We start from the raw sequence: 19,191 nt of genomic DNA on the forward strand, positions 1-19,191 counted from the left end.
GAGATATTATATGCAATGAGACAATTTTAAATTGACAAATTCTGCAAGAACGGCAAAGTTTATTAATCTGGTTAGAGAGTAATGAGCCTTTGACCTTCACCTCTTCATACTCCATTGAAAATGTTGTCTGCTTCCACGAACGCTGTTAGAAGGTGTGTAAAATGCTCATTATTTCGTTGTGGAGGTGTACATTTATTACATGATTGGTTTTTCAATACTATGAATTTAATTATTCATGCATGGGTTATTCTTACAGCACTGCGTGCATTTCGGAAACATGTCTCAAGGACAAAATATTGTCTACTGCGAAGTTGAGGCCGAACTTCAATGCCTTGATCTGCATGTAATATGTGTACAGTGTCGTGAATGTGCATAATGATAATGGTGTGTGTGTGTGTGTGTGTGTGTGTGTGTGTGTGTGTGTGTGTATGTGCTTATTATGTATGTCTGGCGTTCTTTGTAGCAAATCACGGAAATACACTCTCCTGCTGTCGGTCTATCAAGCAAGCTGTTCAATGTAAAGCCTAAGAGGGGGTCAACCCGCTATTGCCGCGGCCCGTTGTTGCCGCAGCCCGTTATTGCCGCGGCCCTTATTTTTGAGTCACTTGAGAAAAAGTGACTCTATGTAATCGGTCAGTGTTAGTCTGTCCGGCCGGCCGTCCGGCCGTCCGGCCGGCCGGCCGTCCGGCCGGCCGTCCGTAGACACCACCTTAACGTTGGACTTTTCTCGGAAACTATCAAAGCGATCGGGCTCATATTTTGTTTAGTCGTGACCTCCAATGACCTCTACACTTTAACGATGGTTTCGTTGACCTTTGACCTTTTTCAAGGTCACAGGTCAGCGTCAAAGGAAAAATTAGACATTTTATATCTTTTCTCGGAAACTATCAAAGCGATCGGGCTCATATTTTGTTTAGTCGTGACCTCCAATGACCTCTACACTTTAATGATGGTTTCGTTGACCTTTGACCTTTTTCAAGGTCACAGGTCAGCGTCAAAGGAAAAATTAGACATTTTATATCTTTGACAAAGTTCATCGGATGTGATTGGAACTTTGTAGGATTATTCTTTACATCAAAGTATTTACATCTGTAGCCTTTTACGAACGTTATCAGAAAAACAAGGGAGATAACTAGCCTTTTCTGTTCGGCAACACACAACTTAACGTTGGGCTTTTCTCAGAAACTATAAAAGTGACCGGGCTCAAATTTTATGTGAACGTGACTCATTGTGTTGTGAATAGCAATTTCTTCCTGTCCATCTGATGCCTCATATAATATTCAGAACTGCGAAAGTGACTCGATCGAGCGTTTGCTCTTCTTGTTTATATTTTTATTTTATTTTTATTTTTTATTTTTTTCCAATATGTAGCCTACATTAATTTTTATTGACGAGAAAATCTCTTACGCAAGGAGAAAGGACGACCCCCAGCAGAAGTTTTCGCCACGTCCGCAGGGATTGGAACTCGTAATCCTGTGCATTGGAGGCAGACGCTAGTACAAGGGCTCAGCAGACTTTAATCGTGTGTCTGTGTGTGTGTCTGTGTGTCTTTCTCTACTTAACAGCTTATTGCTGGGAAACTACTGGGCGCAGTTCGTTCAAAAGTTGATACACTAACTTGATAATAGGTCCGATTGATCGTATTAAAACTTCATAATGTTACCTGGGACCTAAATGCGAAATAAACCACAAAAACGACTTGGCCGTAGGAGGAGTTCACACCGGCGGGGCAACACAGCCATTGAGCTGATAGAACAGCCGAACGCGTCACACAAAAATACGTCATGACAAAGTTACACGCAAAGCGAAAGAGACTTTGACATCATTTACTTTTGTTCGGAATTTTCCGTCTGTTCCAAGCTTGTCAGTGAAGACCTGACGTGAGTAAGCTTACCCAAAACGTCTTTGTTCTCTATTCACATTGCAGCTGTGAAATAATCAGTCTTGTGTCTCGGTCGTGTAGGTACAGAGTTTGCTTCTGCAATCATTGTGTTCGTGTTGATGACGGCTTCATAAGACAAAATAATAAGCGAATCTATCGCGAGGAAGACGTTTATGTACAAATCACCGAACCCAACCCATTTTTTGTGTGCATTTTTCTGAAGAATAAACTGCATGTGGTGAATTTCATCCGTTTAATGCTTGTCGAAACGAGCCATAAGGCTTTAGAATAAAAGATTTCACGCATTGCTTGGCCATCTGATCACAGATGAGGTCGCAGTTTGTAGGTTGAATCTATGAATCGGCCAGAGATAGATCTGCATTTCTGGTCAGAAACCAACATTCACACCACAGACATTCCAAACATTTATATTTATTGAGCGAGCCAGTCTGAAGAGTACTCGGGTCCAGCGCGAGCGTTTTTTATCATTAATACCTAATCAAAATAACACTTTTAAAACAACTTAAAGGCACAGTAAGCCTCCCGTAAACCATCACAGGTACGGTCAGGCTTTTACACACAGTACAAACAGCCTTTCATTTAAACACTCACCGATTGAGAACATCCTAAGTGCCCTCCGTAAAGAGCGAACAATTTTCAAAGAATTTATTTTTGCGTGGTTAATCTTACCCCTGAGCCATCGTGAACCCGTGTGATCCAGTTTCCCTTTTTCACAATGTAGTCGTCAGTCATTTGAATGCGACTCGATGTGAGCTTATCTACAATAGCACGTTTTTATGCACGAAACAAACGGCTGTGGTTCACAAGAACTCTAGCGATGGCTTTTGACTGTTGAGAGGAACGGCGATATGCATAAACCATCGTCTGCTACGACCCTTGCGTAACCCTGCTTCCGGGCTTTTCCTTTTTCAAACTTTCACAACTTCGAATTGTACTGATCTTGTCTTGATGAAAACAGATTTTATGATTAAAGAATGTTTGTGTAACAAGCTGTCAATTTATTATTTAGATTTTAAAAGTTAGGTCTAGCGCAAAAAAGCACCACGCCGTCCAAAAACATTCTGATAATCATCGATCCACGGCTATGGCCAGTTTACATCGATAGAATGAGACCTGAAGGGAAGTAACTCATTTTTGACCTGAGTTCAGGATGGGTCCAAAAAGTGTTCGAGACAATCTGCAAAATTAATTCTTTAAAAATTGCTCGCTCTTTACGTAGGGCACCTAGGATGTGAGCGTTCAAATGGAAGGGTGTTTGTACTGTGTGTAAAAGCCTGACACGTGACAGCGCCATTGTTGTAGAGGAGCAAGTCCACGAAAATAAATTCTTTGAAAATTTCTCATGCTCGACAGAAAGCAGGCAGGATGTTCCCGTTCGGTGAGCGTTCAAATGGAAGTATGCTGGTACTGTATGTAGACGCTCGGGGAGCTCTGTGATGGTTTACGGGAGGCTTACTGTGCCTTTAAACAAATTAAAAAGACTAATTGAAGGGAGGTAACAATCAATGTCCACATTACCCAAAAAACAACAGTTGCTTCCCTTTAACCACTAACCTAGATCTGTGTACATGTTCAAAACAAGATAGGTTTTGAATGTGTTACACATCATTACATGTTCGCTGCCAAGCTGCCTTCTTGATTATAAGTGTGACAGGGGAGGCTACCGCTCCTTTCACAGCAGACTCTGCACCCGAGTTGTTGGCCTTTAAGTCAACACCGGTTGATTGTGGAATTCTGTTTGTGATGGGGTCTGGTGATTTCCGATTGTCTGTATGTTCATGAAAACCTTCGGGTTTGCATAACAGTTTTTATAGGGCTAAGAAATTAGCCCTAACATTTTCAATCCTGTTTGATTGCACTTCGCCTCCCGGGGTGATCGTAGTGTTACGGCACTCGGTTACATAAGCTTCTCTCCTTGGTGAAAGCACTGCTACCTGATGATGTGGTGATGAGAGTATCTGATCTTACTTCTGAGCACAGTAGCTAGGACATGAGATACATGCACCAAGCTGGTTATTTACAACATTTGAATTTAATTACATATTTTTACCCAACTCACATAGATAGCAATAACTTCATTTTGTTGCTAAGGTATTGAAGCACTCATCCGTGGTAACACGGGAGGTAACTCTTAAAAACAAACTCTACACCATATAAGGCATGGTCCATGGTAGTTACCTCCCCTACCGGTGTCCTGCGCATGTGCCGGACATACACCGGTGACACTCATTCCTTTTCCTTCAACCCACGTTGACGTGTTTGAGGTGCTCAGGCTTTTTCTTAAGCCTTCGGCTTATCTTTCAGGGAAGGCCATCGAATCTTGGTAACATATCAACGTCCTTCTTCACTTCTTCAGGAATCGGTGAGAGCGTTCCTTTTTTAATTTTGTATAACGAGAAGATTTCTTAGCGTTTTTGAAAGTTTTGCCACTTGTCTTTTGTAACAGTGGTCCGCCATTTTTTACTTTCAAAATGGCCGACAACCTAGACATAAAGAGAAAACTAAGAGCTCTGCCAAACCGACTTGCTCACCTGTTTCTCAATTGGGCAAAATGGTTAAAGCTGGCGCTAAACCACGAACTTCTTCTACTACTCATAGCTCTCAGAGTTCTAAAAGGTTCCTTAGCGAGAAGCCGTCTTTGGTTTGGGACTTTAACCTGATAAGCAGCATTCTATTCTATTGTTGATAGATACCGCTTCTCCCTCAGTTGACATTTCAGCTTCGGTTGATAACCACAGGTGTTACAACCATAATGAAGTTAAGCGAGAGGAGCTTCTTGTCCTCTTTTTGTCATTGTTTATTCTGAGGTTCAGGACATGTTAACTGCTGATTGTAAACAAATAGCAAGTTAGGCTTCTCTGCTGCTCCCTTCCGGAGTAAGTAACGCACGGTCGCTCGCACGGGTTCGTTACGAACCTTCTGCAACCATTACGTCTTCTGACGTTGTTGCAGAGCCGACAGATGCGTTTAGGTCGTAGTCAGGTTTCCTGTCAACGAACTTTTGTCTGCCTGTCAGACATCAGCACCGCCCAGTCCTCTCGGCGCTTTGGCGTCGCGGGCGGTGTTTGCCTTGGCAGCAGGTTTTGGTAACGCAAAGTCTCTCGCCGGCTGCAACCATTACGTCTGCCGACGTGGTTGCAGAACCAACAGTGGTGTTGGACTCGTCGTCAGGTGTTCCTTTTCGACAAATTTTTGTCTGATTTTCAGACATCAGCACGTCCTGGTCCTCTCGGCGCTTACGCGTCGGCAGGAGGTGTTCTTGGCGAAGTACGCAAACCTGCGGCAACGGTTTCTGCTTTAGCGGAAGTTCACACCAGCCAAAAGGTTAATTCCTCACGTCAGTCGCATACCTCTCCGGGGTACAGGCTGGGGCGTGAAGAGCATGTGTCCGCTACTTCCGGTAGTAGGACAACAGGGTCTTCCGGTCGCCATTCGTTGGATCCGGTTGATGCTGATGCTTACCAATCCACTGCCGGTTCCGCTTCCGCGGCTGCGGCTTCCGGTGGCAGGATGGTATTGCCTTCCGCCAATAACACTTCGGTGTTGGCGGTCGGCACTCATCAGCCTCGACTTCCGGTTTCGCTTCGGCGGTTTCCGGATGGTTGGAGGCTGATGCTTACCGATCCGCTGCTGGATCCGCTTCCGCGGTTGGGTTTCCGATAGCGTATGGTTTTTTAGTTTCTTTAAAGCCGTATGATTGTAGCCACGTGGTGATAGAGGTAGTGACGTAGTACACACCATTGGGAGGTAACTCACAGAGTATGTGCTCATTACCATGGCTATTTTTAGCTCTTTTGGTGATGGGGTTGCTTCCCTTTAAAAATGTTAGACGGGTAAGCGTTTTTAGACCTTAGCGTGTCAGACTGTGTCAATGCTATATGTGATTCGGGTAAGTATATTAATCAAATCAAAATTTACTTTTAACATTTTCGATTATAGTACACATGGTCTGCCGGCTATAGTTGCTGCCGGACAAGTACTTACAAGAGATTGACTGTGAATATTTCCCCACCACCTTAATTAGCAATCTGCTATCTATGTGAGTTGGGTAAGAATATGTAATTAAATATCAAGTTTCAAAAGTAAACTTTGATTTAGTTAAATATACTTACCAACTCACATACTGAATTCCCTCCCAACCTGCCCCGCATATTGTGTCTATTCTCCAGCAAGACAACTCTGTGCCTCTTCTGACTGTCGCATCCTCACCATTCCACACACCAAAACCACAACGCACTTTTACTTTCTGCACACCCACACAATGGAATTCTCTCCCCTTGCAGATCTGCCACTGTCAGTCACCCCAAGCATTCAAACGAGCACTTAAAACGCACCTCTTCAAGAAATACAACCCCTGATTTTGCTTTCTCAGTCCATCAGTAGGCTACATGTAGTGTATTTGTTGTTTTAGTGATAATGTGATAATGTATATATAAACATCTAGGGCTGTTTTCAGTATTGTTGATAACATGTTCTGTTTGATTAAGGGTATTCAGCTGGTATTTCCTTGTTTTCACTACCTATTTTATTCATGTTTTTATTACTTAGTTAGTGGAAGAATCTGTTGTAATGTATGTTTGATGGTGTATGCTTTTTATTAAGCGTTGCTGACTATGAATGTAGAAGTAAATGCTTGTACAACTGTGTTTTAATTTTAAATGTGTCAAGCGCAAAGAGCATAATTGTAAAGTTATGATGTTGCGCTATATAAATTCTCATTTATTATTATTATTATTATTATTATTATTATTTCCCGCAGTGGGGCACTGCGGTTATGAAATTAAAAGCCCCTCCTGTTTTTGGAACCGCAGGAGCTTTCTAGTTTGCTGTTAGGTAGATTTTTGGTTCCTCTTTCCTGTCATGCTCTCTTTTTCTTCATGAATTCTTTTCTTTTTTCTGCCTTCTTGCTCATTCACCTGTATTTTTTCCAAAAATCTCTTCTCTTGCCGCTTGTCTCGCGATTCATGTATAGTTTAATCTGTTAGTGTTCTGATGTAAGTCCAGCAGTAGATAGGTTAAGCCTATTTTAACATACTGGAAACTGGTAATCTTCCAGTAGGTATTAATTTAGTTTTACTAAAGCCTGCTGGGACACAAGTAATGGGTTAGTGCATTTGTAAACAGGAATCGCTTGACAAGTGGCCCCCTTCATCCGCCCCTTCCTCGTCCTGATATGGCTCTGCGTAGTCGGCTGGACGTTAAGCAACAAATAAACAAACAAACAAACATATTATTATTATTAAAGGGGTATGTGTTTCAGAATGGAATGAGTGTCACCGGTGTATGTCCGTCGCATGCGCAGGACACCGGTAGGGGAGGTAACTACCATGGACCATGCCTTATATGGTGTAGAGTTTGTTTTTAAGAGTTACCTCCCGTGTTACCACGGATGAGTGCTTCAATACCTTAGCAACAAAATGAAGTTATTGCTATCTATGTGAGTTGGTAAGTATATTAACTAAATCAAAGTTTACTTTTGAAACTTTATATTAAAGCTTATTGCTGTTTTGTTCCAGCTTTCTCAAGCCAGGCGTGGTGGCGCCCTTGGCTGCCAAGCTGAAGCACACCTTACCCGACCTTCCCTACGACTACAATGCCCTTGAGCCATACATCTCCGCTGATATTATGAAGCTGCATCACCAGAAGCATCACGCCACATACGTCAACAATCTCAACGTCGCTGAAGAAAAAATACAAGAAGCTCTTGCCAAAAGTGAGTCTGCTTTCACCTGCTAAATGGGAACAGTTGAGCCATTCGATATCACCCACCAGCGAGATAAGAAAGCTGGAGACCTTTGTATTGAGGTCACCAAGTGACCCGTACAAACATATTTGACAGCAGACTTAACAAAAGAGTACAGGCCATGTTTCTTTTTATCATGGTCAGTGAGTAGCACCCTCAGTCAACCCCAGTGACCAGACTTTTCCCACCAACAAGATGCATACAGACGTGGGAACACATACAATTTCGCCGTATTTTGTACGCATTATTGTCTAGAATACGATCATTACGGTCAGTGAGAAGAAAAAAACCGAGAAAAATTCCTGGACTACTTTTCTTCACAAGCGCATCCCGAAGCCGATCCAGTATTTTGACACATGATTACAGTATTTTGACACATGATTACAGTATTTTGACACATGATTACAGTTTTTGTCAGTAAAACATTAAAAGAAGCATTTGTTCTGGTAAACATAATTAACAGTGCGACGGACCCGTGTGAAGCATGTTTGAATCATGGATGTTCAAATGCAATGTGGATTATGCTCATTTTCCGAATGAGCATATCCGAATGACTGGGTGGCCGAGTGGTAACGCACTTGCGCTCGGAAGCGAGAGGTTGCGAGTTCGACCCTGGGTCAGGGCGTTAGCAATTTTCTCCCCCCTTTCCTAACCTAGGTGGTGGGTTCAAGTGCTAGTCTTTCGGATGAGACGAAAAACCGAGGTCCCTTCGTGTACACTACATTGGGGTGTGCACGTTAAAGATCACACGATTGACAAAAGGGTCTTTCCTGGCAAAATTGTATAGGCATAGATAAAAAATGTCCACCAAAATACCCGTGTGACTTGGAATAATAGGTCGTGAAAAGTAGGATATGCGCCGAAATGGCTGCTATCTGCTGGTCGATGTGAATGCGTGATGTATTGTGTAAAAAAATTCCATCTCATACGGCATAAAGAGATCCCTGCGCCTTGAGTCCGAGTCTGGAGATATGCGCGCGATATAAGACTTCATATATATATAATTTTTCTGAAAATACACCAAGTTTGTTTGAGAATACCCCAAGTGCAAAACAGGGGTTCCCAGGTCCGTGCATAAAGTACGATAAACAAAAAACATCATGTGGCCTAACAGCTTAAAGTTGTGGTCTATTTATGACTTTCCGGGGCTACGAGGTTGAAAAATAAGGATAAAATCATGTACATGTACAGAATTCACAACCCGAAACCCCACCTATACGGCGTGTATGACCTTGAGAGCTTCAGTCAACGCTTGAATTTTGCAGTGGTAACATCCGGTTTGCTCTCTCAGAGCAGAGCATATTTGTCGAGAAGGATCGAGCAGAAAAAATAAACGACTTGGCAGGGATTCAAAATTAATTAAATAATTTCTTTAAAGTTCAAAAAATTCTTATTGAAATTGAAATTTGGAAACAGATCCAAAAAATGATGGCATTATTTTCATTATGCCAAATAAAAATATATGTTGGTTAAGGGTGACCCGACCGACCCTATTTGTTTCCTGCCGACCGTAAAACTTTTCATTTCTCAAAGAAACAAAAACACATTTTGCGAACGATACCAAGACTAAGGGAAGTAACTTCCTTTAAAATCGACTAAATGTAAGAGAGAAAAAAAGGTGATCTACCGACCCTAGGCCCTATCTTTTTTGATCACGTTACCCTAAACCAACATATATTTTTATTTGGCCTTATCATTTTCTAAATCCAAAAATGTATCTATAGATTTGTCATGTTTACTCAAAAAATGTGCTCGGAATTAACGAAAAAAAATGGTCCTATGTTTGCATGCTTCCTGGTGACCAGTTCAGCTCGCCTCGGTGATGACTGATCGCTTCATGAGTTTCAGTGTTTATCGTTTAGTTTCAGGCTGACAGATTGACTACATGTTTTGATATGGCTTCACACGACTTGTTTTAATTCCACCCCTTCCTTTGGTGGACCTTAGTAATAGTGGGAGACACCTCCTGATGAATTATAATCTTTGTTGATCTTAGTAATAGTGGGAGACACCTCCTGGGCCCGTATGCATGAGGAGGAAGTCAGCAACACTGGAAGTAGAGGCCTCTTTCGGAAGTGGGAACTCCCGAAGTTTAACTTTCCAACTGTTCACTATGCATGAACGCCAGAGTGGTGACTTCGAGAGTATTCGGTTAAGGTCGCGAAAATTGGGGGAATCCTAACAAGTACGCATGCGTTTGTTAACGGTAAGCTTGCCACCAGAAGAAACAAATCTCATCGCGATTTCAAAAAGGCGAACGTTGAGCGCGCTGTAGTACTAACAGCGTTATTGCTGTTGTTTTTTTAATGGTTAAACGAAAGGGTCGGTTCAAACCTGTGATGATTGTCTTGGAATCAAATGACTGCCTATGACAAATGACTTTGTTGGCTTGAATGTTAGGAGAAGAGTAAATGATTATGTTGAACTTTTTTTCTTTTTACGTTGAGGGGGGAATCGAGACGAGGGTGTGGTGTGTGTGTGTGTCTGTCTGTGTGTGTGTGTGTGTGTAGAGCGATTCAGACTTAACTACTGGACCAATCTTTATGAAATGTTACATGAGAGTTCCTGGGAATGATATCCCCGGACGTTTTTTTCTTTTTTTCGATAAATGTCTTTGATGACGTCATATCCGGCTTTTTGTAAAAGTTGAGGCGGCACTGTCACACCCTCATTTTTCAATCAAATTGATTGAAATTTTGGACAAGCAATCTTCGACAAAGGCCGGACTTTGGTATTGCATTTCAGCTTGGTGGCTTAAAAATTAATTAATGACTTAGCTCATTAAAAATCTGAAAATTGTAAAAAAAATATTTTTTTTATAAAACGATCCAAATTTACATTCATCTTATTCTTTATCATGTTCTGATTCCAAAAACATATAAATATGTTATATTTGGATTAAAAACAAGCTCTGAAAATTGAAAATATAAAAATTATGATCAAAATTAAATTTCCGAAATCGATTTAAAAACTATTTCATCTTATTCCTTGTCGGTTCCTGATTCCAAAAACATATAGATATGATATGTTTGGATTAAAAACACGCTCAGAAAGTTAAAACGACGAGAGGTACAGTAAAGCGTGCTATGAAGCACAGCGCAACCGCTACCGCGCCAAACAGGCTCGTCACTTTCACTGCCTTTTGTACTAGCGGCGGACTACGTTCAGTTTCATTCTGTGAGTTCCGCAGCTTGACTAAATGTAGTAATTTCGCCTTACGCGACTTGTTTGTTGTTGTTGTTGTTGTTGTTGATCTCAGCTGCTTGCTTCAACCCTTTTTTTTAATTTTTTTTTTATCCCTCTTCGTTGATCTTGTTTATCGTTAACAATACTATTTTAAACACGCCCAAAAAACTTCCTTTACGGTAATTTTTGATAATCATATTATATTTACAAATCACTTTATCCATAACGCATTTCCAAGTGAACATAATTTTGGGGCACAGAAAAAAAAAAATCAGTATAAGGCCCAAAAAAAAAATAGGTCTGTTTACGGTAACCCGACCGACTCTAGTTTTTTCGCGCGACCCTAGACTTTTTTTTGGCATTTGGGAAAAAAAAATAAAAAATCTTGTTTTTTTGGCAAAATAACGTAAAAATATGGTTTTTTGGAGAGAAAAAAAAAATCCCGACCTACCGACCCTATTTTTTTGGCCTATGTTACCGTAAACAGACCTTTTTTTTTTTTTGGCCTAATCAATTTCGTTCTCACAATAATTACAACAATTACTGTATGTTGAACTTGTGTTTAATAATTTTATATCGGTAAAACTGTTGGACAAACATAGATTGATTATAGGGAAACTTTGGGTTACTGGTAAAGTTTAAAAGGAAGAACATTATGCAGTAGACCGTAAATAACTAAGTTTAGTGACTTGTTCCTTATTTATTGGGGAAATGTCTGTCAAGAAGTTTAGAAAAGACAATACTGTTCATCGGTGTTTTAATTTGTTTTCCCTCGTTAATTTTTGATTACCGTATGGCGATGCATGGTTATGTACAGTTATAAGTCAAGATTCGATTTTTTTTTGAAAGCATAGGACATAATTCTTTACGCGTTTAAAAAAATTAACACAGAGGCAAAAACCGGTTGTTGCAGTCTGAATGCAATTGAGGTCGATTAAAGGTGGTCATCTACATTTTTGCTTTTTTTTCAATAATCTTATGGTTAGATTTCGCTAAAAAGTTATGTCGAGTGATGAATGAACCATGGGGGAAAAAGTTATAGAAAAAAAAAATATGTAAAAAAAGATTTTATTTTGGGGTAGCGTGACTCACGCTTCCAATATTTTGTTTTCTGTTTGCTCAGAACAATTGTGCTTTGCCTAAAAATACTGACCAATCAAATTCATGTCACTTTGCTTATAGCCACGCCCAAACAAGTGCAGCAACAGTTTGACACTGGAGCGCTGTCCACGCTTTTTTTTAAACGCACGAAATGCACGGGATTTGAGAGGACTTTTGAGCTTGAAATTTTCCAAATAAGGATATCCTACTATGAGTACTACTCTGGAATACTACAATGAATTTTCAAACGGCTACACTGGCTTCGTCTTTCCTGATCGAAAGGGGGTGTATTGTTGATAATTGTAAATAATAGACTCTGCATTTTAATGGTCAAATGGCGATTTCGGTATAAAAATGTCCTTTAAGAAAAAGGTTAATTAAAAAAAAAAATTAATTTTGTAGCTCCCAGCGGCACTTGAACCCAGAGCGTCGGATTGAAATTCCGAATCCGTAACCACTGCACTATGCTACTCGTCTAGAAAAAGCACTATGCAAAGATGTGTTATCAGTTAGTCAGTCGTGCTAGTTTGAAAGCTCACCACCTTCGCCGAATGACTTGAGCACGTTTTTTTCGGTCAGTAAATGATCGTACTGTCGGTTTTGAGCCCCTCTGTTTCAAGCTTTTCACCTAAATTAAACAAGAATGTCACAGTTCGTGTCTATGGTGCAAGGTAGCCGACCGTCTCATTGTAGCCAAGTTACGACAGTTGCTTGATTGACGCATTTCACGTCTTCAAGATTGTGTCTGAGCTCATTTCCCAATGAGCTGCCTTTAAAACCAGAATGAGAATGTCAGGCAATTGTAGCATGCGTTGGAGGTTTCTTTTAGATGGGTAAGGACCTTTAAGATGCGATACCGTCGTATAAATGATGAAATTAGCTTTGAAAGTGGGAACTTTGGAAGCAAAGTTGCCAGCTGCTCGGTATGCACGAGCTAACTTGAATGCTGAAGTAGTGGCTTCGAGAGTCCTGAGGTCAAGGTCGAGGAAATTGGGGGAATCCCAATTAGTGCGCATGCGTTTTTAAACGGTAGGCTTGGCGACCAGAAGAAACAAATCTCATCGCGAGTTCGTAAATGGGCGAACGTTGATCGCGCACGCTGTAGCTTTTACTATAGTTGTTGTTTTTGACTGGTTGAACGAAATGGTCTGTTCAAAGCTGTGATGATTGTCTTGAAATTGAATGACTGTCTGTAATAATGATTTTGTTGACCAGAATGCTGGGGAGAATAAAACTTTTTTTGTTTATGTGGTAGCGAAGTCAGTTATGTTAAACCTCTTTTTTTTTTTTAATGATCGTGTATCGGTAAAACTGTTTGGTTAGAGCGAAAGTTTTGGGCTACTGGTCAATTTAAAAAGGCAGAACTCAAGTTTTTTTGGGAATCAAGATATAAGGTGTAGTGAAAAGAAGATAAGTTCAGTAACTTTCATATTAATGGGGAAAATGTGTGTCCAAATTTTTACAAAATGCTGTACTTAGGTGTTAGTAAATTATGTTTGTCCTCGTTAATTGTGAACAGGATGTATGTTTATGGAAAGTTGAAAGTCAAGATTGGATGTGTTTATCCTACGCGCGTGTGTGCATGTGTGTTAGACATAGAACACTTTATTATCTCAATTTCGAGAAACTCGGGTGTGGTGAATCACAACAAACTACATAAAACGTAAGAAAATAAATAAAATATCGAGGCGCAAATAATCAGCTCATAATAGTGGGGGTGTGGGGTGGGGGGGTGGGGGTGCACACACACCGTCGAACACACACACACACACGCATGCGCACACAAACAAACGCACAATTATACCCGCACACAGGCAGGCAGGCAGGCACTCGCACAAATACATACAAATACATACACACACACGCACACACACACACACACACACACACACTCACACACCCTCCCCCCCCCCACACACACATGTGCTCGCGTGCACTGCAAACGAATGAATGAATGAACAGACGCACACCTACACACACACGCATGCACACACACACACACACACACACACACACACACACACCCACATGCACACTCTCACACATGCACACAAAGACGCCCATTTACATAGAAACACCCCTTATAGGAATTATAAGCGGGGATGAAATTTTAAGTGGTGGCCAGTGACCCAGAACGAACAAAAGTCAAAGCTGGCAACTCAGGTTTGTATTCAGGGAAATTTACACGAAATGCACGCACGAGATACGACTTTTCTTTCTATTTTCTCTCTTTGGGACTTTCATTTGCGTTAGATCAGTTTTATATGAAAAAAACAAAGAAAAGCCCTGCTATTTTGCACTGAGAAACTTTGGAAGCAGCGTGTTTACTCCTGGGTTTCGCTGTAGTACAATTAACCTCGCTTACTTCCTCGCTTGCTTCAAAAGTAAGCACTTTTTCCGTCTCATGCATGCAAAATTGAGGATGTACTTCCGATGTCGCTCAAAACGTAGGAAGTTGTCGCAAACTACCATCAATTACTTCCTCGCTTTGCTTCGAAGTAAGCCCTTCTTCCGGCCCATGCATACGAAAGTGAGGCAAGTTCTTCCGATGTCACTCAAAACTTCGGGAGTTTTCGCGAACTTCCCCCATAAGCATACGGGCACTGATGAATTATAATCTTTGTTGATCTTAGTAATAGTGGGAGACACCTCCTGATGAATTATCTTTGTTGATCTTAGTAATACTAATAGTGGGAGACACCTCCTGATGAATCGGTTGGCCTAGTGGTAAGGCGTCCGCCCCGTGATCGGGAGGTCGTGGGTTCGAACCCCGGCCGGGTCATACCTAAGACTTTAAAATTGGCAATCTAGTGGCTGCTCCGCCTGGCGTCTGGCATTATGGGGTTAGTGCTAGGACTGGTTGGTCCGGTGTCAGAATAATGTGACTGGGTGAGACATGAAGCCTGTGCTGCGACTTCTGTCTTGTGTGTGGCGCACGTTATATGTCAAAGCAGCACTGCCCTGATATGGCCCTTCGTGGTCGGCTGGGCGTTAAGCAAACAAACAAAAAACCTCCTGATGAATTATAATCTTTGTTGCCTTCTGATCGTAGTGTTTGCGAGAGGTTGGTTTTTACATTTAGTCAAGTTTTGACTAAATGTTTTAACATAGAGGGGGAATCGAGACGAGGGTCGTGGTGTATGTGTGTGTGTGTGTCTGTGTCTGTCTGTCTGTGCGTGTGTGTGTGTAGAGCGATTCAGACCAAACTACTGGACCGATCTTTATGAAATTTGACATGAGAGTTCCTGGGAATGATATCCTCAGACGTGTTTTTCTTTTTTTCGATAAATACTTTTGATGACGTCATATCCGGCTTTTTGTCACACCCTCATTTTTCAATCAAATTGATTGAAATTTTGGCCAAGCAATCTTCGACGAAGGCCGGACTTCGGTATTGCATTTCAGCTTGGTGGCTTAAAAATTAAGTTATGACTTTGGTCATTAAAAATCTGAAAATTGTAAAAAAAATATTTTTTTTATAAAACGATCCAAATTTACGTTCATCTTATTCTTCATCATTTTCTGATTCCAAAAACATATAAATATGTTATATTTGGATTAAAAACAAGCTCTGAAATTAAAAAATATAAAAATTATGATCAAAATAAATTTTTCGAAATCAATTTAAAAACACTTTCATTGCCAGGTGATCGTGGGTCCGTGTGGACCCAGAAGGGTGTTTAATTGCAAATATCTCAAACTAGTTAGAATTTTTTAATGAGCTTTTAAGAATGCCTCGGGCACCTAAAAAGCTCTTATGTCCTAACATTTCAGCGAGAAGTAATTGGAAAAAAAGAGGTCATATTTTGACTACAAACATCGTGGGGCCGTGCGGACCCATGTTTCTCAAAGAAGGAAATGAGAAGTATAGGTCCGCACGGCCCCACGATGACTTCCGTGTGTAGTCGATAACCCGGACGGGCAAAGGTTAAAAGAAACATCTTGTTTTTGTGGGGTCTATAAAATTTACCAAAGTAAACCTGTTTGGAAGAGACACTTACAATGTAGAGTCAAGGACAATTGTGGCTGGTCCTATATGGGCAACCTCTCATCACAGGTACTACACAATGTAGAGTCAAGGACAATTGTGGCTGGTCCTATATGGGCGACCTCTCATCACAGGTACTACACAATGTAGAGTCAAGGACAATTGTGGCTGGTCCTATATGGGCGACCTCTCATCACAGGTACTACACAATGTAGAGTCAAGGACAATTGTGGCTGGTCCTATATGGGCGACCTCTCATCACAGGTACTACACAATGTAGAGTCAAGGACAATTGTGGCTGGTCCTATATGGGCGACCTCTCATCACAGGTACTACACAATGTAGAGTCAAGGACAATTGTGGCTGGTCCTATATGGGCGACCTCTCATCACAGGTACTACACAATGTAGAGTCAAGGACAATTGTGGCTGGTCCTATATGGGCGACCTCTCATCACATGTACTACCATTTCCCAAAACACTTCATTTTATGCACATTCATTTTCACTCTTCACTCCTGTTACCTTTCACAACAGAGGATATTCAGGCAGCCATCTCGCTGCAGCCGGCACTGAAGTTCAACGGAGGGGGACACATCAACCACAGCATCTTCTGGGACACGCTGGGCCCGCAGGGTGGAGAGGAACCAACTGGCGATTTGATGGACCAGATTAAACATGACTATGGCACTTTCGAAGCCATGAAGAAAGAGCTGATTGGTAAGACGGTTGCCGTCCAGGGATCCGGGTGGGGCTGGCTGGGTTTCAATCCAGTGAATGGTCGTCTTCGCATTTCGGCTTGCCCCAATCAGGACCCATTGGAAGCAACTACTGGTGGGAGTTTGTTTACTTAATACTTGCAGTACTGTTAAAAAGTCTGAACAAATCTGTCATTCTGTTCAGATTTTTGTTTAATCTCGAGCATATAATATGTATGAGTGGATATTACTGTTTGCACTGCTGGATAGGATTTGGGGAGGGTGGGTTGCTTTTCTATCTCATGCATGCAGTTGAAACTCTACAGTCCTAGACGTACGTTTACACAATTTTGGAGTAATCAAGACTTTATCAGAAATACTGAGAAAGAGCAATGAAATGCTATTACTTACATTACTGTTTTATGTGCGTCTGGTATCAGTTGTTTTTTAAAATGGTTTTACTATTACTGATTTTATAATAACAATGATGATTGATATATCAGAGCACATCCTCGGTTTATGCTTACTGTTCCCCAGGTCTGGTTCCTCTCTTCGGCATTGATGTGTGGGAGCATGCCTACTACCTTCAGTACAAGAACGTCCGTCCCGACTACGTGAATGCCATCTTTAACATTGTCAACTGGAACCGTGTTTCTGACCGTTTCCACCAGGCAAAACTGGAGTGTTAGCATGTTCTGATGTCAAGATGAAAACTAAAGTTGTGTGTTGCTTGTAGCTGAACAGAAAAGACATAGACTTCACTGAGTTTGGCAAGGTTTTGTTTGTTGAATGGTTTTACGAGTGCGAGTGGTCTTTATTTTTTTCAAGGTTTTTTTTTTTGTGTTAGTCAGTTGTAATCTTGATAAGCGCTTAATCTCAATGTGAAAATTTTTCAAATTGTACTTATTTGTATCCTTTGTTTCATGTACAATGAGAGTAATTGAAAATCAAAGCTTTAATAAAGTACTGGAACTGAGCAAGCTTGTTTTGTTCTGTGAGAGAATGGATGGTTGATTATGTCCAGTGCATTCATGCTGGTATCCAAAAAGTACAAACGTAAGAATTTTCTCTCCAAATGGTTGGTTTTTGAAAATTTATTTTTCTCTATCGTTTTTCAATGTTAGTCGTCCACTCGTCTTTCCATCGAGTCCAGTATTAATTGTTGTAACTTAGCACCGGCCAAATACTTGCAATAAAATTTGGTGGTGCAAGGTCATTCTTGGAAGTTAAATAGGTCTGTTACTTTCACAGAAGGATCTTATTTAATTAACCAATAGTGGCTGCATTACCTGTTGGTGCACTACCTGTGGGCGTTATTGTGTATAGAGGGATCACCCGAGTGCATTTCCTGGTAGGCTTTTCCCCAGAGATCATGCAACACTTTGCTACACCTTTGTTTTCACAAGAAGATTGCTAGTTTAGAATCTTCCGACAGTAACATTCAATCCAAAGTGAAAAATATGACGATTTTACATCAGTTAAGCTTACAGTGAACCCTCATAAGGCATATGGTCGCTGTAATTCACACACCTCGTATCTCAATTTTTGAGGTTTTGGAACAAAAACAATAGTTAACCCCCCCCACCACCACGTGGTGAGAAAAGCTTGTATCTGAAGCTGCTTTTTAAAGCGAGAAATAGTTCTTGAGAAGAAAACTCGCATCTTCATTTGTTTCAAGAGTGCACAATAACAACCTCACTTGGGTTTAACTTACAAAGTTTTCGTGCCAAACTTGGGCGGAAACTATGTCGTAACATGGAATATACAAGGTTGCTTCAGTTTGATTTTTAGCTAAAAAAATTTCTTAGAAAGATGAAATATGGCCACTGAAGAAAAAATCGTATATATATATATATATTTCTTGACTCCTTTGGAAAGAAGCTCCCATTTTGGAAAAGCTATCTCAATATTTCTCAGTTGTATCCAACTGACATTAAAAATTTTTTAGACTACTATTGCACTGTTCTAAAAAAAACTATAAACCCAAGAATTAGATTTTTGTTTTGTTTTTCTCAAAACAGCAAGTGATACAAGGTTTGTTAATTACAGCGACAATATCATTCAATTTTGCCGGCTGTCAAAGTAACGGAACACCACAATAACTGATACAACCACTCGACCAGCACGTCACACAATCTCTGGGCTGTCAGTTGTTAAAACACATTTTAGCGCCCGATGGGTACCGTATTCCAAGTAATTGGCATGCCTGTGATCAGTGCGGCGTTGCAATATACTTAAAGTCTCATCAAAGGGAAATTGTAAACTCTGATGTTTACATCTGTCAGCAGTCTCAGGTATGACACGAGATTGGATGTGATCCGGTTTTTTCCTGCAGGAAAAATGTCTACAGGAAGTGCATCTACAGGAAATGCACCCTCCTTTGGTCGAACCTTCTGCGTTACTTTCATGACAAATACTCATTTGTGGATCACTGCTGGGTATTTTTTTCTCTGTAAACATGAAGGCATTTCTTAGAACTCTTGCTACTCCAAGACTGTACTGAAAAAAAAATTGTGAGTGTTACAAACGTCTTCCTCTCTCCCCTTTAATAGCGACCTGCCATCGCTTTTTGCC

The 19,191-nt window shown here is 40.9% G+C and overlaps 1 protein-coding gene across 1 annotated transcript; it reads left to right on the plus strand.

Annotated features, from left to right (window-relative positions):
• Positions 1–33: 33 nt before the first annotated feature.
• LOC138961347 (superoxide dismutase [Mn], mitochondrial-like) lies at positions 34–17,597 on the plus strand. Its single transcript, XM_070332955.1, has 4 exons — positions 34–152; positions 7,420–7,616; positions 16,457–16,753; positions 17,155–17,597. The coding sequence occupies exons 1-4, from the start codon at positions 121–123 to the stop codon at positions 17,304–17,306; spliced, it is 678 nt and encodes a 225-aa protein (XP_070189056.1). The 5' UTR covers positions 34–120; the 3' UTR covers positions 17,307–17,597.
• Positions 17,598–19,191: the final 1,594 nt, after the last annotated feature.

Source organism: Littorina saxatilis, linkage group LG3 (assembly GCF_037325665.1).
Source record: "Littorina saxatilis isolate snail1 linkage group LG3, US_GU_Lsax_2.0, whole genome shotgun sequence".
Taxonomy (NCBI): domain Eukaryota; kingdom Metazoa; phylum Mollusca; class Gastropoda; order Littorinimorpha; family Littorinidae; genus Littorina; species Littorina saxatilis.

Coding starts and splice junctions, on each gene's coding strand:
- LOC138961347 (XM_070332955.1), top strand. CDS start 121: ATGTTGTCTGCTTCCACGAACGCTGTTAGAAG. Junction 7,617..16,456: donor ACAAGAAGCTCTTGCCAAAA/GTGAGTCTGCTT, acceptor CTTTCACAACAG/AGGATATTCAGGCAGCCATC. Junction 16,754..17,154: donor CCCATTGGAAGCAACTACTG/GTGGGAGTTTGT, acceptor ACTGTTCCCCAG/GTCTGGTTCCTCTCTTCGGC.